At 49.8% G+C, this 17,787-nt stretch overlaps 1 protein-coding gene across 1 annotated transcript; it reads left to right on the top strand.

Annotated features, from left to right (window-relative positions):
* The first annotated feature begins 389 nt into the window (after window positions 1-389).
* CSRNP1 (cysteine and serine rich nuclear protein 1) lies at window positions 390-16,843 on the top strand. Its single transcript, XM_082046066.1, has 5 exons — window positions 390-529; window positions 7,704-7,899; window positions 10,669-10,928; window positions 11,709-12,005; window positions 13,103-16,843. Exons 2-5 carry the CDS (start codon window positions 7,728-7,730, stop codon window positions 14,084-14,086), a joined length of 1,713 nt encoding a protein of 570 aa, XP_081902192.1. The 5' UTR covers window positions 390-529; window positions 7,704-7,727; the 3' UTR covers window positions 14,087-16,843.
* The last annotated feature ends 944 nt before the right edge of the window (window positions 16,844-17,787 follow it).

Raw genomic sequence — 17,787 nt, 5'->3', positions numbered from 1 at the left:
GTCCCCAACTCCCTGTGGGACACAAACCCCCCCCGTGACCCACATCCATTTGGGGGTCCACACCTCTTTATGGGTCCAAACCCCTTGTGAATCCCCAACTCCCTGTGGGACCCAAATCTGTTTGGGGGTCCAAGCTGTTCCTGTGGGACACAAACATGCATTTTAGGGGTCACGGCTGCTTGTGGTTCCCCACCCCCTGTGTCTCCCAACCCCCCCCAGCTGTGTCCCATCCCCAATCTCTCCCCCTCCCCCGTTCCCCGCTCGCTCCCCAGCGCGGGGCGGGGCGGGGCGTCCCCTCGTCCCTGACTCAGCGCCCCGCCCCGGGGCGGGGGGGAGCGGGAAGCCGGGCGGGCCGGGCACACGCCGGCCCCGCTCCTGTCACCGCCTGCGTCAGAGCCCGGAGTTTTCCACTGACGAAAAAGGGCAGCGCGGCGGCGGCGCAGCCCCGGCAGCGGCAGAGCGGGAGGCGCCGCGCCAGGCACCGCCGCTGCAGCCGGAGCCGCCGCGCCGAGACCCGCCGCCGCCGAAGGTAGGGCCGGCCCGGGGGCAGCCGGCGCCGGGAAGGGGCTGGCGTGGGAGGGAATGGGGGTCCGCCGCGGCGGGGGGAGGTTTGCTGCTCCGCCGTCCCGCTCGGGGGTCGGTGCGGTGTCCGGCGCCGTGCTCGGCCGTTGGGGGTCCGGTATAGAGCCGGGTCGGTGCTTGCCCGCCGGGGTCCGGCGCGGTGCTGGGCTGTCGGGGGTCCTGGGCAGAGCCCGTCCTACTCCGCCGTCGGGGGGTCCGTCTCGGTTCCCCGCCGCCCAGAGCCGGGCCGGCGCGCCGCAGCGGCGCCGTCTGGCCGGGCTGCTCCTGCCCGGGGGCGACGGGAGCCCGGCGGGGCTGGGGCTGGGGCTGGCCCGGCGGGAGCGTCCGGGACCCCCGGCGCGGTGGGACCGCGTTCCCTGGGGGCGGGGGGTTCGCTGCTCCCCGAGCCCTCCCGCACTTTCCCCTCGGTAGAAAACCCCGCGTTATATATGCATGTAAATACCTATATATTTATTTAGAGTCGCTCTGAGTTTCCCTCCCCCTCACCCCGTCAGTTAAGGCTCCGCTCCATCTTTACGGTTGCGGTTCCAATTTTCTGATGTTGAAAGAAAGGCTGGCGGGGGGGTGGGAGGCAGAGGGGAAGCCTTGCCGGTTCGCTCTTCCCCAAATCTGCCCGGCTGGGAATGCTTTCCCGTCGCTAGAGCAACACCTACCGACCGGCGCACGGATGGACAGACGGACCGATAGAGAGCGGGCTCCCCCCCCCACCCCCGCCCCCAGAAATAAAAGAAAAATCGGGGGCTTTAACTACACACCTGAGACGAGAGAAAAAAAATCACCTCGCACAACCCAAACTACTAAATTTCCTCAGTGTGCATGTTTATTTTTTTTGTATGTCCCCCTCCCGGCATCCTCAAAAGTGTCTGTCACCTCCGAGTTACATAATGTCGCTGTAGGAAGAGGCTGACACATAGGGACAACCCTTTCCTAAAGCAGCCCTGCCTTACCAACGTCTGGTAACGACAATGCCTCGGTGGGATGGAGAGGAAAACCTCACGGCCATTTACAAACCTCAAAGTCTTGTCGTTTGTTGCAGGGAACTCATCCGCAGTTATTATTTCATTTTAATTTTTTTTCCCCACTATATATATATATATATATATATATATATATCCCCCTCTGCTGAGCGGTTTGCAGATGAAGCCCATCAAGGCTGGGGGGGTTTATTTTTTGGTTTGTTCTCCGTGTGGAGAGACTCTGCAGCTCCCGGCAAGCCTTTAATAATTCAGCGCAGGAAATGCGGTCGTATATATAGCAGGCAAGGTAATGCACGGCGTGTACCTACAGGAGGACAAATATGGAAACCTGGTGTGAATTATTCATGAGGTGTAATCAAATAGAGGATTTTCCTAGACAAAGCACACTTCTCTGTTTTCATATTTATTACAGAACAATCTGCGCCAAGTACATTTGAACCTCGTTTCATTTGGGCCATGTCTGATAACCTTTAATGTATTTGCTAATGTTTCTTATTTACCTTTCGAGCGGCCAGTGAGAAATAAGGGCTTGATAGAAAAAGCTTGAAAAGCCCTTTTCTTTGTGGCCTTCCAAAAATTAGTAGATGGAGTAAATGCCTCTGATGCTCTTTCCTGGGGAAGGTGTTTTGCCTGTTTAGTCTCTGGCAGGAGAATGAACTCGTGGTGCTACAAACTGATTCATGCTCCTGCTCCGTGGCACGGGGTGCGTTGGGTTTTGCTGTAGCATAGTAGGCAGAGGCTATTTTTAACCGGAGCAAGGTTATGAAACCTTAGACCCAGCTGAGTGAAAATAATCTGGTCTGAACTGGAAAGCACAGCTTGTGTGGCTGGGGACACACGTGGGGGCTGGAGGGTCCTGATGGGATGATCCTGCTCACCTTGACCCTCCCGCCCTGGGTCAGCCCCGAAATTGGGAAGTGGTGTCATGGCAGAGGCTGTCACAGGGAAACCACTTAAGTAAATATGTAAAGAATTAAGAGTAGTTAAATGGACGAGCAATGAATCAGTGTTGATAGCGCGGTGATTATTAAGTAACCCAGCGGCGTTGCTGGACTCACCGCTGCTGTCAGACATCAAATGTCTGGGATAGCTCAGCGGGAAGCTCCGCTCCGCACCAGTTTTTGGCGATATTGCACCCCAAGGTCGCCCGACCCGCCACGAACATCAGCGTGCGAATAAAACACCCACCCCAAAAACTTCCCCGGGTTTGCTCCATGAGTTGCGCTGGTAGCCGTACCTGGCTAAAGTATGTGGTGGTGCTTTTTAAACTAATATTTACTCCTGCTAGACCTGCACAGCCACTGAGGCGATGGAGGAGGGAGCGGGAGCCGCTCTGACTCACGGCTCCGCAGTTGGTAACTCGCTCCTGGTGTGCCGGGAAGAGTCCACCTTGGCTTCCCTGGGCTGCAGGCAGGTCCCTGTGCTTGTAAAGGCGACAAACTGGCTCAGAAAGTCGCTCGGAAAGAAATACTTTTCATACATTGCCCTGGGGTTCGTGCCTTTTTCGTTTGTTTTACCCAAATTGCTTTGCAGAAGGAAGTTTGCTGTCTATAGCCCGTGCGTGGATTTGGGATCCTTCCATCCTTTAGGATGTTCCACCGACAGAAAGCCCAAAATGTGAAATATCCTTGCGCGTAGGTGTTCTGCGATACCGTGGGAGTTGTGGCACGAGCAAATGCAGCCGCTGGACACGCTGGGAGAAGTTTGTTTTGCTTTGCTTGCACTGGTGCAAAAAAACATATATAGCCCCAAAATAAAGAGCTAAACATCTCTACATACTTCTGCACAAAGCCATGATGCCTCTTTGTGGAGTCTCTTATAAACAGACTCACTGGACACCGGTCGGGGTTTTAGTTGCCTTCCTCTGCGCTTGGCTAAACAAATGCCAAACCTTCTTAAATCTAAATTACTCGAAATATTTACTGTTGAGACGTCGTCCAAGAGGAGGATAGTTAAAACATTAATTCCTCGCATTCCAGTGTATTAGGGCTTTGCCCTGCGACTTGCTGAGCGCCAGAAATGGGACTTTGCAGATTCGATTCCCTTCCCCCCAACTGGATGGCCACCCCCACCCACTCCACCCCCCAACTTTAATGCTTAAAAAAAAGGAGGGAGAGAAAGAGAAAGGAATGCACATCTGGGCTAAATATTTGTTAGAAAGTATTCCCAGGATAGTGGGAGTTCTGGTGCCAGAGAGGAATTCCTGCGGGTTTGATCCATTGCATTATGTACTTGTTCCAAAAGCTGTTTTCAGTAAAATAGATGGGTAAGAAGCCTTAGCCAAGAACAGAATGTCTTTTTTGGCAACTAAAAGGAAGATAGGATTATTTTATTTCAGGTTATGCAAAAAAAAAAAAAAAAAAAAAAAAAGAGAAGGAGAAGGTGGTAAAATCCTGCACTCAGTGGTGCCTGCGGAGATTTGCAACGGCAAGCACAGATATAAATATATATATTTTTTTCGTGCTGCTGCACACGTTTTTGTGACTTCAATGTAAGACATAAATGTGGATTTAAGATTACACGTGGAATTACTGCAATTAAAATATCCTCGCTGTGTCTGAATTGGCCTCTGGGTTTTTTTGGCTGAGTGGCCAGTGGTTTGGGTGACATGGGTTTCAAGGCAGCATCCAAATCGCTGATGTGAATTCTGCTCCCAAGTGTCAGGGAGAGGATGGTCTTTGCCTTGACAGCAAAACCTCCATCTGGAGGAGTTTTTGGGGGTGGGTACAAGTCGATACCAATGGGTGCAGCCCCTTTACATCACGTGGAGCTCCTGAGAAAGATTTGAAAACTTGACCTGGAAAACATCACAGCTGTAAATCAGCAAAGAAGGGGGAAGGCGTTACAGGAGAAAAATTAATGTGTTTTTGGCTGGTGGGCAACAGGTTCACCAGCTTTTTCCCATTAATTGAGAATCATGTTTGCACGACGCTTACTTTGCATTCACAAAACAATACGTGTTTTGAATAAGACAGAATGCCAAAGGTGTGTTTTTTCTATGCATTTGGCTTATTCTCGTAGGAGATGCGCACACCTCCCTTCATCCTTCTGCCAGACGTGTCTAGTCAGTGATGATAATATTTAACAAAAAAGTAAAACAATTGCAGCCTTACACACAACTTGCCTTGGCTCTGCCTTGTTGTTTGTGTTGTTCTGGTTATCTCTCTTGAGGAAAACACTCAGTTTTTAATTGCTCTGTGGTTTGGGGGGAGGCGATGCGGCTTGTGATGGGCGCTGTGGGGTTTGCAGGTGACCTGAGCATCAGGGGCTGCATCGCTCTGCAGCATCACCGTGTCCACCTTCTCGTTTCTCTGGGAGTCCTGCAGAGCAGGCAGATCCTGGTAGAAACAGATGTAACGTGAGTTTTGGGGCTTATTTTGGGCCAGACCTTGGAGTTATCATCATTTCAGTGGTGTGACCGTGGCTGCTCCACCACCCTCCGGTGTTTCCTGCAAGGCTTGGATGTGGTTAGTGTCGCATCTCCGAGGGTGTTTGCCATTGGGCATGTGTCCTGCGGGCTTTTTGGGGAGCTGGTTTCCCCCTTCCCTTGGCTGGATGGTGACATCAGAAGTGTCCTTTGGAGCAGGGAGCAGCTGCTCTGTGGCGCAAACTGATGCTTTTTGAAGCCACGTGTGGCTTTTTGGGGGGGTTTTGTGGTGGTTGTTGGTTGTTTGTTTGATTAGGGTTTTTTGTGGGGTTTATTTGCAAAGTTTTTGGCTGCTCTGGGTGGACAAATGATTAAGGGAGTGGAGCATCTCCTGTGTGAGGAAAGGCTGAGGGAGCTGGGGCTCTTGAGCTTGGAGGAGACTGAGGGGCGACCTCATTAATGTTTATAAATATATAAAGGGTGAGTGTCAGGAGGATGGAGCCAGGCTCTTCTCGGTGACAACCAATGATAGGACAAGGGGCAGTGGGTACAAACTGGAACACAGAAGGTTCCACTTAAATTTGAGAAGAAACTTCTTCTCAGTGTGGGTGACAGAGCCTGGCCCAGGCTGCCCAGGGAGGTTGTGGAGTCTCCTTCTCTGCAGACATTCCAACCCGCCTGGACACCTTCCTGTGTAACCTCATCTGGGTGTTCCTGCTCCATGGGGGGATTGCACTGGATGAGCTTTAGGGTCCCTTCCAACCCCGACATCCTGTGATTCTGTGACGCTGGGGTCAGCTGGGATGAGCAAACCTCTGCCTGCAGCCCAGGTTTTGATTCGAACCCCTGCCATGGATTTGGGGGGCGTTTCTTTGACCCTGGTTGTTTCTTAACGCAAGCGCGAGGCAGAGCAGAAGGCACAAAAATATAATAGAAGTAAAAGGGTTTTAATTGCAGCCGGGTTTGGGCTTTGTGGCTGCCCGCAAGCTCCGCTTTGCTGGGAAGGGGTTAACCCAGGTGTCAGGTAGGACTTGTGCTGCCGGGACTGGAGGGTGGCCAAATCCACCTTCTCCCCATCTGTTTGGGATTAAGGCCAAAAACCCAACAACCCCTCTGTGGTAAAATCACCTGCAGCTCCAGGCCCGCTGAGGAGGAGGAAGGATGGAGGGGGTTGCCTCTCCCCGGCCCCCAAGTTTGGGGGGCGGTGGGGGATGCAGCAGCCTGGTAGGCACATTGCAGTGAATTATTAACTTCTTCAGGCCCAGCAACTGCTTCATCCAGGGTGGTTTTTTGACCTTTTAGGCGACTATTGTCTCCTGGGAAGCTGTTGGTAAACATCATTAACGAGGGCTTTGAAGGCACCGCATTCTGCTCCTGTCCTGCCAGCGCTGTCGCGATATTGAAAATCCCGTCGTTGGGAGGGTTTGGAGCTGGTGTGCTTGGGGCTGTCAGGAGGGCGGGTTTGGTGGTTTGTGGGTTGTTTTTTGTTTTTTTTTTTTTCTTTTTCAGAGTCTTAAATTAACCTCAGACATGCAAAAGAGAGTGAGAAAGTGCTACGGTTACAAAGAATAAATTTGGCGGGTGGAGGAGTTTCAGGTGTCAGGAGGGAACCGGCTGTCTGGCACCCCCGTATCTGCACTGTCACCAACCCAGGGCTGTGCATATCTGTCCCAGTATCATCCGAATTTTAGCGATGCTTTAGGTATTAGCTCTGGTTTTATTGAAGCACCGGGGTGGCTGGTAGCATCCCACAATGCTGGGGCTCTCCCTTCCTTGCTGGAGGGGGTTTCTGGGCTGGGGTTGCATCTCTCCTGCCCTGGTTGTGCCTTACAGCCCCATGGGATGGGCTCAAAGCAAATCATTCCTCCAGCAGCAGCCTGGTTCTCAGCTTTGGATACGGCTCACTGGCTTCAGAATAAGCTGGCAGTGACTTCTGCAGAAGCGGGAGCATCTGGTAAGGAGTTGCCAGCATCCAAAAGGAGAAACTGTCCATGCAAAAGCATCCCAGGTTAGGTGGGATTTGCCTATTGTAAGCAAAGTGTTGGCTTTTGTGGTATTTCAGGAGGCAGAAAACACGCAAACTTTATAAAAGCAAAGGTAAAACAAAGTTGTGCTTTGTGGGATTTTTTAGGAATCTAAGCAAGTACAGAACTCCATTGTTTTTAATTAGCTGCGTTGTCTTTAATTCCTACTATGCTTGATACATAACCCAGCCTAAACAAGAATAGCTTATTGAATGGGGGCCTGACTATGAAAGGCACCGTGAGGAGAAGGGCTGTTCTTCACAGTTGATATATTTGTATTTCAGTGCTTCATTTAATAAGTCTGTTTCCCCAGGGGGCTGTAGCAAGTAAATCATGCCAACAGATTGTTCTCTGCAAACTGGCTTATTTTTGTAATTAGCAAGATGTTAAAGCTGTAACTGCATAGAAAGCGATCTGGGTAAGGAGTTAACGTAAAAGAATTAGTAAGCAAAATGTAATACTTATTGTTTGATAACGTTGGTGTTGATTGAATTGGTTTCTGGACAGTTTGTTGTCTATGATAGTTGATTTTTTTATGCAGTGTTGTAAAATGGGAGAGAAATTCAGCAGGTGTGCGCAGAGAGTGTTAGAAAGGTGGTGGATTTTTGGAGGGAGCACTTTTAGGGAATCACACCTGCATGGCCAGGTGGACCTGATGGAGAAGTCTTGCTGGGGGTTGAAACCATCCTGCTTGTCACCAGAAACTGCCGGCATTTCCCTCGCTTTATGTCGCTTTTCTCCTTTGTTTTCCAGTTATATGAAAAATACGGCGTCACCATGAGCGGAGTGTTGAAAAGGAAGTACGAAGAGCTGGGGGATGACAGCACCTACTGCTCCTCCTCCTCCTGCTCCCCGCTCTCCTCCTCGGCGTCCTCGGGCTGGGAGTCGGATGAGGAGAGTTCCCGCGGGGAGAACAAGCCCAGCTCTGCCTTAACGCCCAGCTTCACCCGTGAGTATCTTCTCTGGGATCAGACGTGCCCGCACATGGGTTTTTCGTAGCGTGGTGGTGGGTTTGTCACCTCTGTTTGTGCAGAGACCCCCTTGGAGCACACACACCTTCAGGGGTGGAAGTGGCCATAACGCCAGCTCCATGTCGTTACACCAATTTATCGTGTTTTTTGTAGTCAGCATATTCAGGGTAGTCTTTCTCAGCCCTTCCTCCCAGCATGTATCATTGCGTTAGGATGGTTTTGCTGAAATGGAGATTTCCAGGATCAGAAAGCCAAGGACCTGGGTGTGCAGAGACAGGCAGGTGCCTCCAAGCTGGTTGGACCATCCCACCATCCTTCAATGCCCTGTCAAGCTCTTCACAGAACCACAGGCTGGTTGGGGTTGAAGGGACCTCTGGAGATCATCCAGTCCAACCCACCTGCTCAAGCAGGGTCACCAGAGCAGATCACACAGGAAGGTGTCCAGGTGGGTTTGAATGTCTCCAGAGAAGGAGACTCCACAGCCTCTCTGGGCAGCCTGGTCCAGGCTCTGGCATCTCAAAGGGAGGAAGTTTCTCCTCATATTCATATGGAACCTGCCTCTTCCATAGGCAACAACTAAACAGACAGCAAGGGCCCATAATGCTGGTTCTTAAAAATTATTAACCAGTAGCGTAATTACCATTTCAGAACGTTTTCTACGTATGCTGGGTGCTTTGCCAAATAACATGACACATTTGACATTGCCTCTGCTCCTACTACAGATAAATGCTATTTTGTTTCCCCAGCAATATCAATTTTGAAAGCTTTTTAGGAAAACACGCAGAAGACAAGGTTGTAAAATCCTTTATCTGCCATGTGAGGGGGAAAAATAAAAGATACAATAGGGGAGCATCTTCACAGAGGAGAAGTAGTCCAACCTAGTAAATTATACTGAACACCCACTGTATATAGCAGTTAAGGTCCACTTAGCAGACATACACAAACACGCAGCGGTCTGAAAAGCCTTTAGAAGTCTTGTAATAATAAAGAGTCTCATTCTTGCTTGTCTTCCCAGGTTTTGTGACAAAACAATGAACTTTTTGTATTCTCTGGCTCCATTGGAAAAGGGTCAGGGATGGGAAAACAATTTCAGAGCGGGGGGGGATGCGGGGAGAGAGAAGCAAATGCCAAAGTGCAGCAGCTCAGCTGATAGATGATCGCGGTGGTTAACTTGCCTTTTGATAAAGAGCTAATGTTTTAGAAGATTGAGTCAAGGTTATTATGAAAATGCAACGCGCAGTGCAGAGATATCATCAAAGCGACTGCAGAGCCCAGTGTGAAACCCTCAGCTCTTTAGCAGAAGCTGCTGACGCAGCTGGTTGAACACGTTTTGGTTTTTGTTGTTTTTCTGTTTCCATATGAAACTGAAATGCTATATTTTCACCAGCAAGACCTGTGAAACGTGGGTGCAGCTAACTGTCCAGTCTTGCATTTTCCCAGCGTTTGGGGCCAGCCAAAGCAGCCGAGCCCCTCGGGTTTTTTGGTTCTTCGCTGTGGGGCTGCCTGTGGCTCTGCCACCCAGAGCGCGGCTCTGCGGGACTCACCCATCCTTTCTGGGTTGGTTTTTTTGCCCTGTTCTCCATGGTAGCAGCCAAGACATCCACGTACCAGCAGAGAATGGCGCTAAAAACCCCCATCACTGAATTCGTGCGTGTCCGACTGTCACGCTTGCAGCAGCGAAAGCATTTTGCTGTGCTTCCCACAGCCAGCTACGCTCGTGGAAACTCATTGACTCTCGAACTGCCCTGGCTAATTAGCCCACCCCCATCTGCTACGCTTGCACGTGCAAACGCGCAGAACTGGGTATCTCTGGAGAGGCTCCGCTTTAAATGGTATGAAGCGTGTTTCAGCAGTTTAAGATAAACCAGAGTCATGTATTGCCGTGTTTACCCTGGGATCACCTGCGCGGAGATTAACATCTTTGCAGCTGCTCTCAAACGAGTCTCTTGAGAATAAACTATAGATTCATAGTTCCTCCCAGTGGATGGTGAAAGGAAGTGCCAGAAAAACAGCCATTTTGGCTGTTTTCTACCCAGCCATAAAAGCTGGAGCCAGGCAGCACTGGAGTGTTGGTGCTCCAGCATCCTGGGAGTGAACCAGGAGCTTCTGAACGTGGGGCAGGGTACTTGGGTGTAGGGCCAGAGAGGCATGTAGGATGGTTTGTTGCTTGTTCGTTATGCTCTGCTGCATGTGAAGAATAAGCAAATGTGTGTTTCGTGGAGGAAATCAAGCGGGAAGGAGAAGCAGCAGCTGTTTCTTAGGGTGAATCTCATCAGTGACTCCAAAGCACTGAGACTTGGCTTAGTTTGCCCTCCAGCCTCATCCCACCTTTGCATTTATAGCATTAGAGAATCATAGAATCATTTTGGTTGGAAAAGACCCTCAGGATCATTGAGTCCAAACATAACCTAACTCTAGTACTAAACCGTGTCCCTAAGAACCTCATCTAAATGCCTTTTAGACCCCTCAGGGATGGTGAATCCACCACTGCCCTGAACAGCCCGTTCCAATGCCTGACAACCCTTTCCAGGAAGAATTTTTTCCTTCTTAGCTCCTAAAACATCAGAAGCCATCGAGTGACATTGTTACCTTGTCCCATCACGTCCCTGTTGAGAGAGTAGTTGCAAGTCCTGCCTGTTTGTCATATTTACAGCCTGTTTGTAGTATTTCTATCCTGGTTGCAGGATGGCAGTACTGACTTTGTGCCTCTTGTGTTGTTTTTTTTTCCCTTCCCTCCCCATTTTTAGCCACGTCTATCCTGAAGAAAACCAAGCGACTAAAGAAGAACAATGTGGAGTTTGACCGGGTCACTGTGTTTTACTTCCCACGCTGCCAGGGGTTCACGAGCGTGCCCAGTCGCGGGGGCTGCACCCTGGGGATGGTGAGCAAACACAGCTCCTCCCGGCAGTTCACGCTGGCGGAGTTTTCCAAGGAGCAGGAAAACGTTCGCCGGGAGAAACTCGAAGAGAAATTGAAAGAGGAGAAGTTGGAAGCGTTGAAATGGAAGGTGAGTAGGAGCGTGGGGCTGGCTTGGTGAGGAGTGGGTGCATGGGGTGTTAGTTAATGGCCTGTCTGGGATCATGGAATCATTTTGGTTGGAAGAAACCCTCAAGATATTGAGTCCAACCGTTAAGCTGACACTGGCACTAAGCCATATCCCTAAGAACCTCATCTGTGCATCTTTTAAACCCCTCCAGGGATGGTGACTCCACCACTGCCCTGGGCAGCCTGTTCCAATGCCCGACAGCCCTTTCCGAAGGCCTGGGGGTACCAGTCCTTAACCCTGTTTGGATTTCCAATAAAACACAGGCTCTGGTGTGGGATTTTCAGCTCAGTTCTCCACCCTTGAAAGGTGGCGGAAAATTGGCTGAACTCTGTCAGGTGTCTGTCAGGTCTTTGTGGCCTGTAATGCAGATTTTGGTGCTGGGGTTGGCTGCCACAGGGGGCAGATCTTTCCCTTTTTGTTTCTGCTGACAGAATCACAGAGTGGTTGGGGTTGGAAGGGACCTCTGGAGATCATCCAGTCCAACCCACCTGCTCAAGCAGGGTCACCAGAGCAGATCACACAGGAAGGTGTCCAGGTGGGTTTGAATGTCTCCAGAGAAGGAGACTCCACAGCCTCTCTGGGCAGCCTGGTCCAGGCTTTGGCACCTCAAAGGAAAGAAGTTTCTCCTCATGTTCAGATGGAACCTTCTGTGCTTCAGTCTGTGCACAGACCAGGAGGTGCTGCTGGCTCTGTGTCCCCAACAGGTCCCTAACGCTTTGCCCTTTTTTTCCTTCCTCTCAGCTAACCATGAACGGCACGAAGGAGTCCGAGGAGGCCAACCAGCTCACCATCGACGACATCTCTGACGACGACATCGACGTCAGCAACGTGGACCTGGAGGACGGCTTCTTCCTCCAGCCCTACCCCGCCAAGAAGAGACGCGCGCTGCTGAAAGCCGTGGGGGTGAAGAAGATCGACAAGGAGGAGAAGCGGGAGCTGCACAACATCCGTCTGTCCCGGGAGGACTGTGGCTGCGACTGCCGGGAGGTCTGCGACCCCGAGACCTGCAGCTGCAGCTTGGCAGGCATCAAATGTCAGGTACTGCCCTCGCCTCTGGGCAGGGACGGAAAAGCCGCGACTCCAGCTGATGTATATGTTAAGTAAAGCGGCGGGGTTTTGAGCAAGCAGGACAGTTAGGGCAGCTTGTAAAATGCATCTGTTCCCACCTGCGCTTTGAGCGAAGCAGGTGGGAAAAGCTCTTGGAGATGCTCCCCAGGCTGTGAGGCAGATGCTGCTTGAAAGTGTCTGCATCCCGAAACACACGTGCAGCCGTCCACACGCTGACGGTGCGGCCGCGGGGATGCGCCCCAGCCCGCAGCGCGAGTGTCCGTCCCCGCGAGACCCGTCCCTGCTCGGTCTGCTGTTGGGGACGGGCCGCCTGGGAACGTCTTGGCAAACAAAAGCTGCTTGCTCCTTGTGTGAGGCTGCGATTTCTCCTCCTCCCTCTAGTGTGTTTTTGTTTTGTTGTGTTTTTTTTTCCTTGTTGAATGTGGGAGTGTCAGCTGAGCATCAGCTCACAGCTGGCTGTGCAGACCACCTGCAAAGCGGGGTGATCCCTGTATCTTCAATTACCTTATGGTATTATTTTTATTTTTACGGATGCCTGTCCAGGTGTCTTGGGGGAGCCATATTCCCTATTCTGGGTGTCACTCCCTGCCTCAACACCGTGGCTGCAGGCTGGGGCGGTGTAGGTGGGTGTGCACAGGCGGACGGGTGTGCACAGGCAGACGGGTGCTCCATGTGCATGTCACAGCCCCCCTCTAGCGGCTGATAATGGGGACATTGAGGTGCTGCAGATGCCCGTTGAGAAATTTGACCTTGTCTCTGCAAGGGGCAGAAGCTCATGATAGAGATAAGGTGTTAAATACCATGATGCAATATCTACAAGCCCATGATTGCCCCCTTATGTCTCCTTTTGGAGACATATTTTGCTTTTTTTGGAACGCTTTAACTTCAGTTGTACTAAAATCCAACCTTTTTTATGACAACACTTCAAAGGAGCGGGGTGTCTTTTATTATTAGATATTTTTCAGTCTGCTTTTAAGCCTCTCAGCTGTTACTTGGCTTCTCAGTGTGGGTGAGTCGCGCGTGGTTTTCGGGGTTCGTTCCTAACCCTCTGCTCCTCCTCGCACCAGATGGATCACACCTCGTTCCCTTGCGGCTGCACCAAGGACGGCTGCGGCAACACCGAGGGCAGGATCGAGTTCAACCAGGCCCGTGTTCAGACCCACTTCATCCACACCATCATGAAGCTGGAGCTGGAGAAGCAGCAGCAGAGCAGCGAGAAGGCGGCAGAGGCCGAACCCCCTTTTCGGGAGCGGCTCCCGCCCTTGGGATGCGCGGCGGGGAAGGGCTCTTTGGAGGAACGCGCCGTGCCGCTGGCACCCGCCTTCCAGTTCAGCCCCGACCTGGAGGCCCTGGGGGAGAACAGCTGCAGCAGCGACATGACGGACTCCTCCATCTCCTCCCACCCCAGCGAGGACCTGGAGGAGCCCTACGAGAGCCTCCCCTCCGACAAATCCCAGTCGGACGTGGACGACGACGGCTTGGCCCGCATCCTCCACTTCAACGACTCGGACGCCGAGGAAGAGGGCGGCCGCGGCCAGGATGACCTGAGCTGCTTCAACCCCACTGACTTCTTCATCGAGGACCACGGCGGCGAGGCCAAGCCCGTCCCCGGCCACTTGTCCCACCTCTCCGAGTGCCTGGACGAGAATGCCAACCAGGACGGCGGGGGTTTGCTGGAGGATGCTGCCCACGCGCGGTGCGACGGGCTGTCCTGCTGCGCCCCGTCCCCAGCCGAGCCTTGTTCCAAGAGCTACGCCGACCTCAGCCTTTCCTCCGACTCCTTGGATTTCTTCCAGTCCTTCTCAGACTATAACTTGGGACCCCTTTACAACTCCTTAAAGGAGTATGAGAACCTCGATAACTTCTCAGCGTTACAGTTTCAGTTGCCTAATTTCCCCAGCTTCCCGCAAGCTGGAGATCAGGGCTCCTGTTTCTTGGAGTCCCTCATCGGTTTGTCAGAATCCGTCCCCGAAACCCCGGCCCCTTTCACAGACAATCAACTTTTGGAGGATGCCATCAAGTCATCGCTGATGGAGACGGTCAAAGTGTGAAATGCCCACGTGGCTGGGGCGGCAAGGACCGGTGCCAAAATGAAACCTGAAGAACAGTCGGATGGGCAAACTTTCGTAAGAAGGATGATGTTGCTACTCAAAATAAGGAGGAAAAAAACAACAACGACAAAACTTTCTAAGCAAACAAACTATTTTTGGTCTTTATAGAACGTGGACGTTTTGACATACTGCAGCTACAATCAGTTCTCTTGCTGTTTGTGCAAAAGTTTCTAAACTTTCATGGTGGGGTGGGAGGGAGGGAAAAAGACTTTCACGTATGAATTTCCTTGTGTTTTGTATGAAAAGACCTGTTGAGAAATACTCCTCGCTAACGTTGCCAGTCGTACACACAGCCCCTTCTAGAAACGTTTCAGTGTTGCAGGAACTTTTTACGACAACTTTTTGAAGCTGTATTTATTGTGAAAATTTGTGGTTTTGCGTAAGAGTTAGCCCGACACGCTCTTACGTTTAAATCTGACAACGTTTACAGAAGAGATCCATACACTATATACATAATCATTCTTCATCTATTTATTGCAAATTCCAGAATTTAACTAGCCACCGAAGCTTGAACTAGCATGAAACCTTATTTAAATTGGTAATACCTCAGATGTATTATGTGCACAATCTTTTTGTTTGTTTGTTTTTTGCATAATATATCTGTATTTATTTATTTTCTACCTGTAGTACATTACTAGCACTGTGGTTTACCCATGACCTGGAAGGGCAGTAAGGTCTTCAGCAGCACCCGTCCTAAAGATGATGTGATTTTTCTGAGTCTCAAAGGTGCTGCCTGTTGGGTCTTCACTTCACATTTCTAAAAGAGCTGAATGCAAAGGGCTGGGAGGGGGGAAATGGGGGAAACGTTTGTGCAACGTCCTTTGGTTTCTTATCAACCCTCTAGTAAACGTGGTGATGATGTCTCATCTCCTTAACATCTCAATGGAGAGCAAACCAACCAAAACCTTCAGCTATTCCAGAAATAACACGGACTAGCTCTATTTAAAGCAAACAAAAGAAATGAAACCCCTTCTCCTAAATTATGGCCATGAGCTCTGTTGCGATCCCTTGCGGTGCCTGAACATGCGGAGGAACCCATAGTGGTGGTGATGGGAGGGTTGTCATGGGAAGGACCTTTGAGCAAAACCAACACCAGCAACACTGTGCTCACGCTCCTCAGCAAGTGCTCCTTAGGGCTCCCCGATGGCATCGCAGCTCCGAAATCTGCAGGGGCAGACTCTTTATACTATTTTTTTAATATATATACATACAGGCAAATCGGGTAAATCAAGTAAAATTAGATAGATATGAAGGTTATTGGGTTATTTATCCTTTGAGCACGGTTTTAGAGGGAATTAAAAATAACGCCTGGAAACAAAGCTGAAAAACGCGAAGGCTTTTGTGTTTGTAAAGTGCAACCATTGCGTTTAGGAAGAATATCGGGGACCCTCTTGGCCTTTTGCTGTTTAAATCAGTGTGAGAACATGACACTATTTGGCCGTGAGATATAACTGGACATAACACCTGTGATACACTAAGTGCCTACGCCAGTGGTATGAAAAACATAACAGAACAACAAAAGGGACTTTGGAACTTACTGGCTTTAAATCCCACTTGGAAAATGTGATATTGGGAAATGGGAGTGATTCCTGGTGGAGACACCCAAATGAAATACCCAAAAATATGGATTTGAGTTTGTTTTTCCATTGGCTGAGCTGTTTATATCCCTGACAAGAGGGATGGTGCTCTCGGCTACCCGCAATTCCACAGGCACCTCGCGCAAACCTGCCGGCTATTTAGGAAAGTTCTGGTGTACGAATGTGGCGGAGAATGGGTTGTTTGGGGTTTATTTTAATCGTTTCTTATTCCTATATTTAATTGTACATCTCTGGTATTGAGCCGGTCAACTTGGAAGCGGAGCTGACCCACATCCTCCCCCAAAGCATCGTCCCCGGGGGTGTCCCCACCGGGCAGGAGGGCGACTGCAGGAATACTACTGGCAGATGGAGGATTTCCTAAATATATATTATTATTATTATTATTAATTATTATTATTTTGTCGTCGTTTCTTTAGGTTGAAAAATCCCCTTCAGTTATCTCCTAGGTGGTAGTTTCTATCGTTCAGACTGCATCAAAAAAATACTGACAGTTGAAAGTCTGGTACCATTTCTATTTATTGGCACTAATATATTTTGTAACATTCCTGGGTTTCTCTGCGTATATATATATATTTATATATATAAAATATATGCATATATTTTATATATATATATACACACTTTTTTTAAATGAATGATGGGGGTAGACTCCTGCCTTTGTGGATTTTTTTCTATAATTTATTCTTTGTGTTGGTGCCAAAAAAAAAAAGAAAAAAGATATTTTTCCTTTTTTTTTTCTTTTTTCCAGGGCACTGAATTGTAAATATACAATTATTTTTTTCTTCTCGGTATCTGTGTAAAAAGTTGCCTGTTAAACAGTTTAAAAACTGGGTATTTATTGACACAATCTGTAATTATCTAATGTATTGATTGAAACGCTTTGGTTTCAACATAGCTTTATTTTAGCTTTCTTTTGTGTATATATTGTGATTATGTTGCTTAAAGGTACAAGTTAAAGAAATGCTTTATTTTTACCTTATCCATTTGCATTTGTTTATAAAAAAGAAGCATATTTGTCTACAGCTGCTGTCTCTCATTTCATTGAAGCAATATGAAGAAATTTCCATTACACTTTCAATAAAAGAATTTTGTTGGAATACGGCAGCGTCCTCACCCTTTTTATCCTTCACCGTGGCTCAGAAATGTGAATGATGATAGAATCATAGGGTGGTTTTGGTTGGAAGAGACACTTAAGATCCAGCCATAACCCAACTCTAACACTAAACCATGTCCCAAAAAACCTCATATACACATTTTTTAAACCCTTCCAAGGATGGTGATTCCACCACCTCCTTGGGCAGCCTGTTCCAATGCCCAACAACCCTTTCTGTGAAGGAATTTTTCCTCATGTCCAATCTGAACCTCCCCTGACACAACTAGAGGCCATTGATGGATGTGTACTCTGCATTGTATGGCGTAGTTTGTCCATTTTTTGTTTGTTTTTGGCTTTTTTGACCCCTTTTTGAAGATAAGGGGTGTCCTGGGGTTCCCACCACAGGATGGGAGCATCCTACCAGGGCCAGGAGTCCTTGTCCCATCCTGGTGTCCTCCAGGAGTCCTGAGTTTGGGGAACCCTGTTGTTTTTATCACCCCAAAAGCAGCCCAGGGTACAACATCCCCCTGCCCTCCCATGGGGGACAAGGCATGGGGGATGCTAAGCACCAGTATGAGACCAGTCCCACACTGGGAAACCAGCCATAGGGTCGGTCTCTGGAGTGAAAGGGACATGTCCCTTGGAGAAAGCAGGAAGCCAGGGCAGCTCATCCACCCCTGTGGAGATCTACTTCATGTGTGGCAGCTGGGTATGCAAAGCAGGGGAGTCTTCCCAGGAGCCTCCAAGGTGTCCCCAGGCCTTGATATCACCTCAGCACTGAAATGTGAGGAACAGTACCAAAGCCCTGGGATGTTGCATGGGAGAAGCTCTTGGGGCAGCTGGAGATGCACGAGGGGTGCCCCAAAGTCCCTCTGAGTTCATCCAGAGATGGGTTTCCACAGAGACGGGCGCCCAGTGCCAGCCCCTGCCTTCAAATTTTAAGCTAAACC

The sequence above is a fragment of the Streptopelia decaocto genome (genome assembly GCF_964273445.1).
Source record: "Streptopelia decaocto genome assembly, chromosome: 2".
Lineage (NCBI taxonomy): Eukaryota > Metazoa > Chordata > Aves > Columbiformes > Columbidae > Streptopelia > Streptopelia decaocto.
This window is presented reverse-complemented; position numbering and strand designations above follow the sequence as displayed.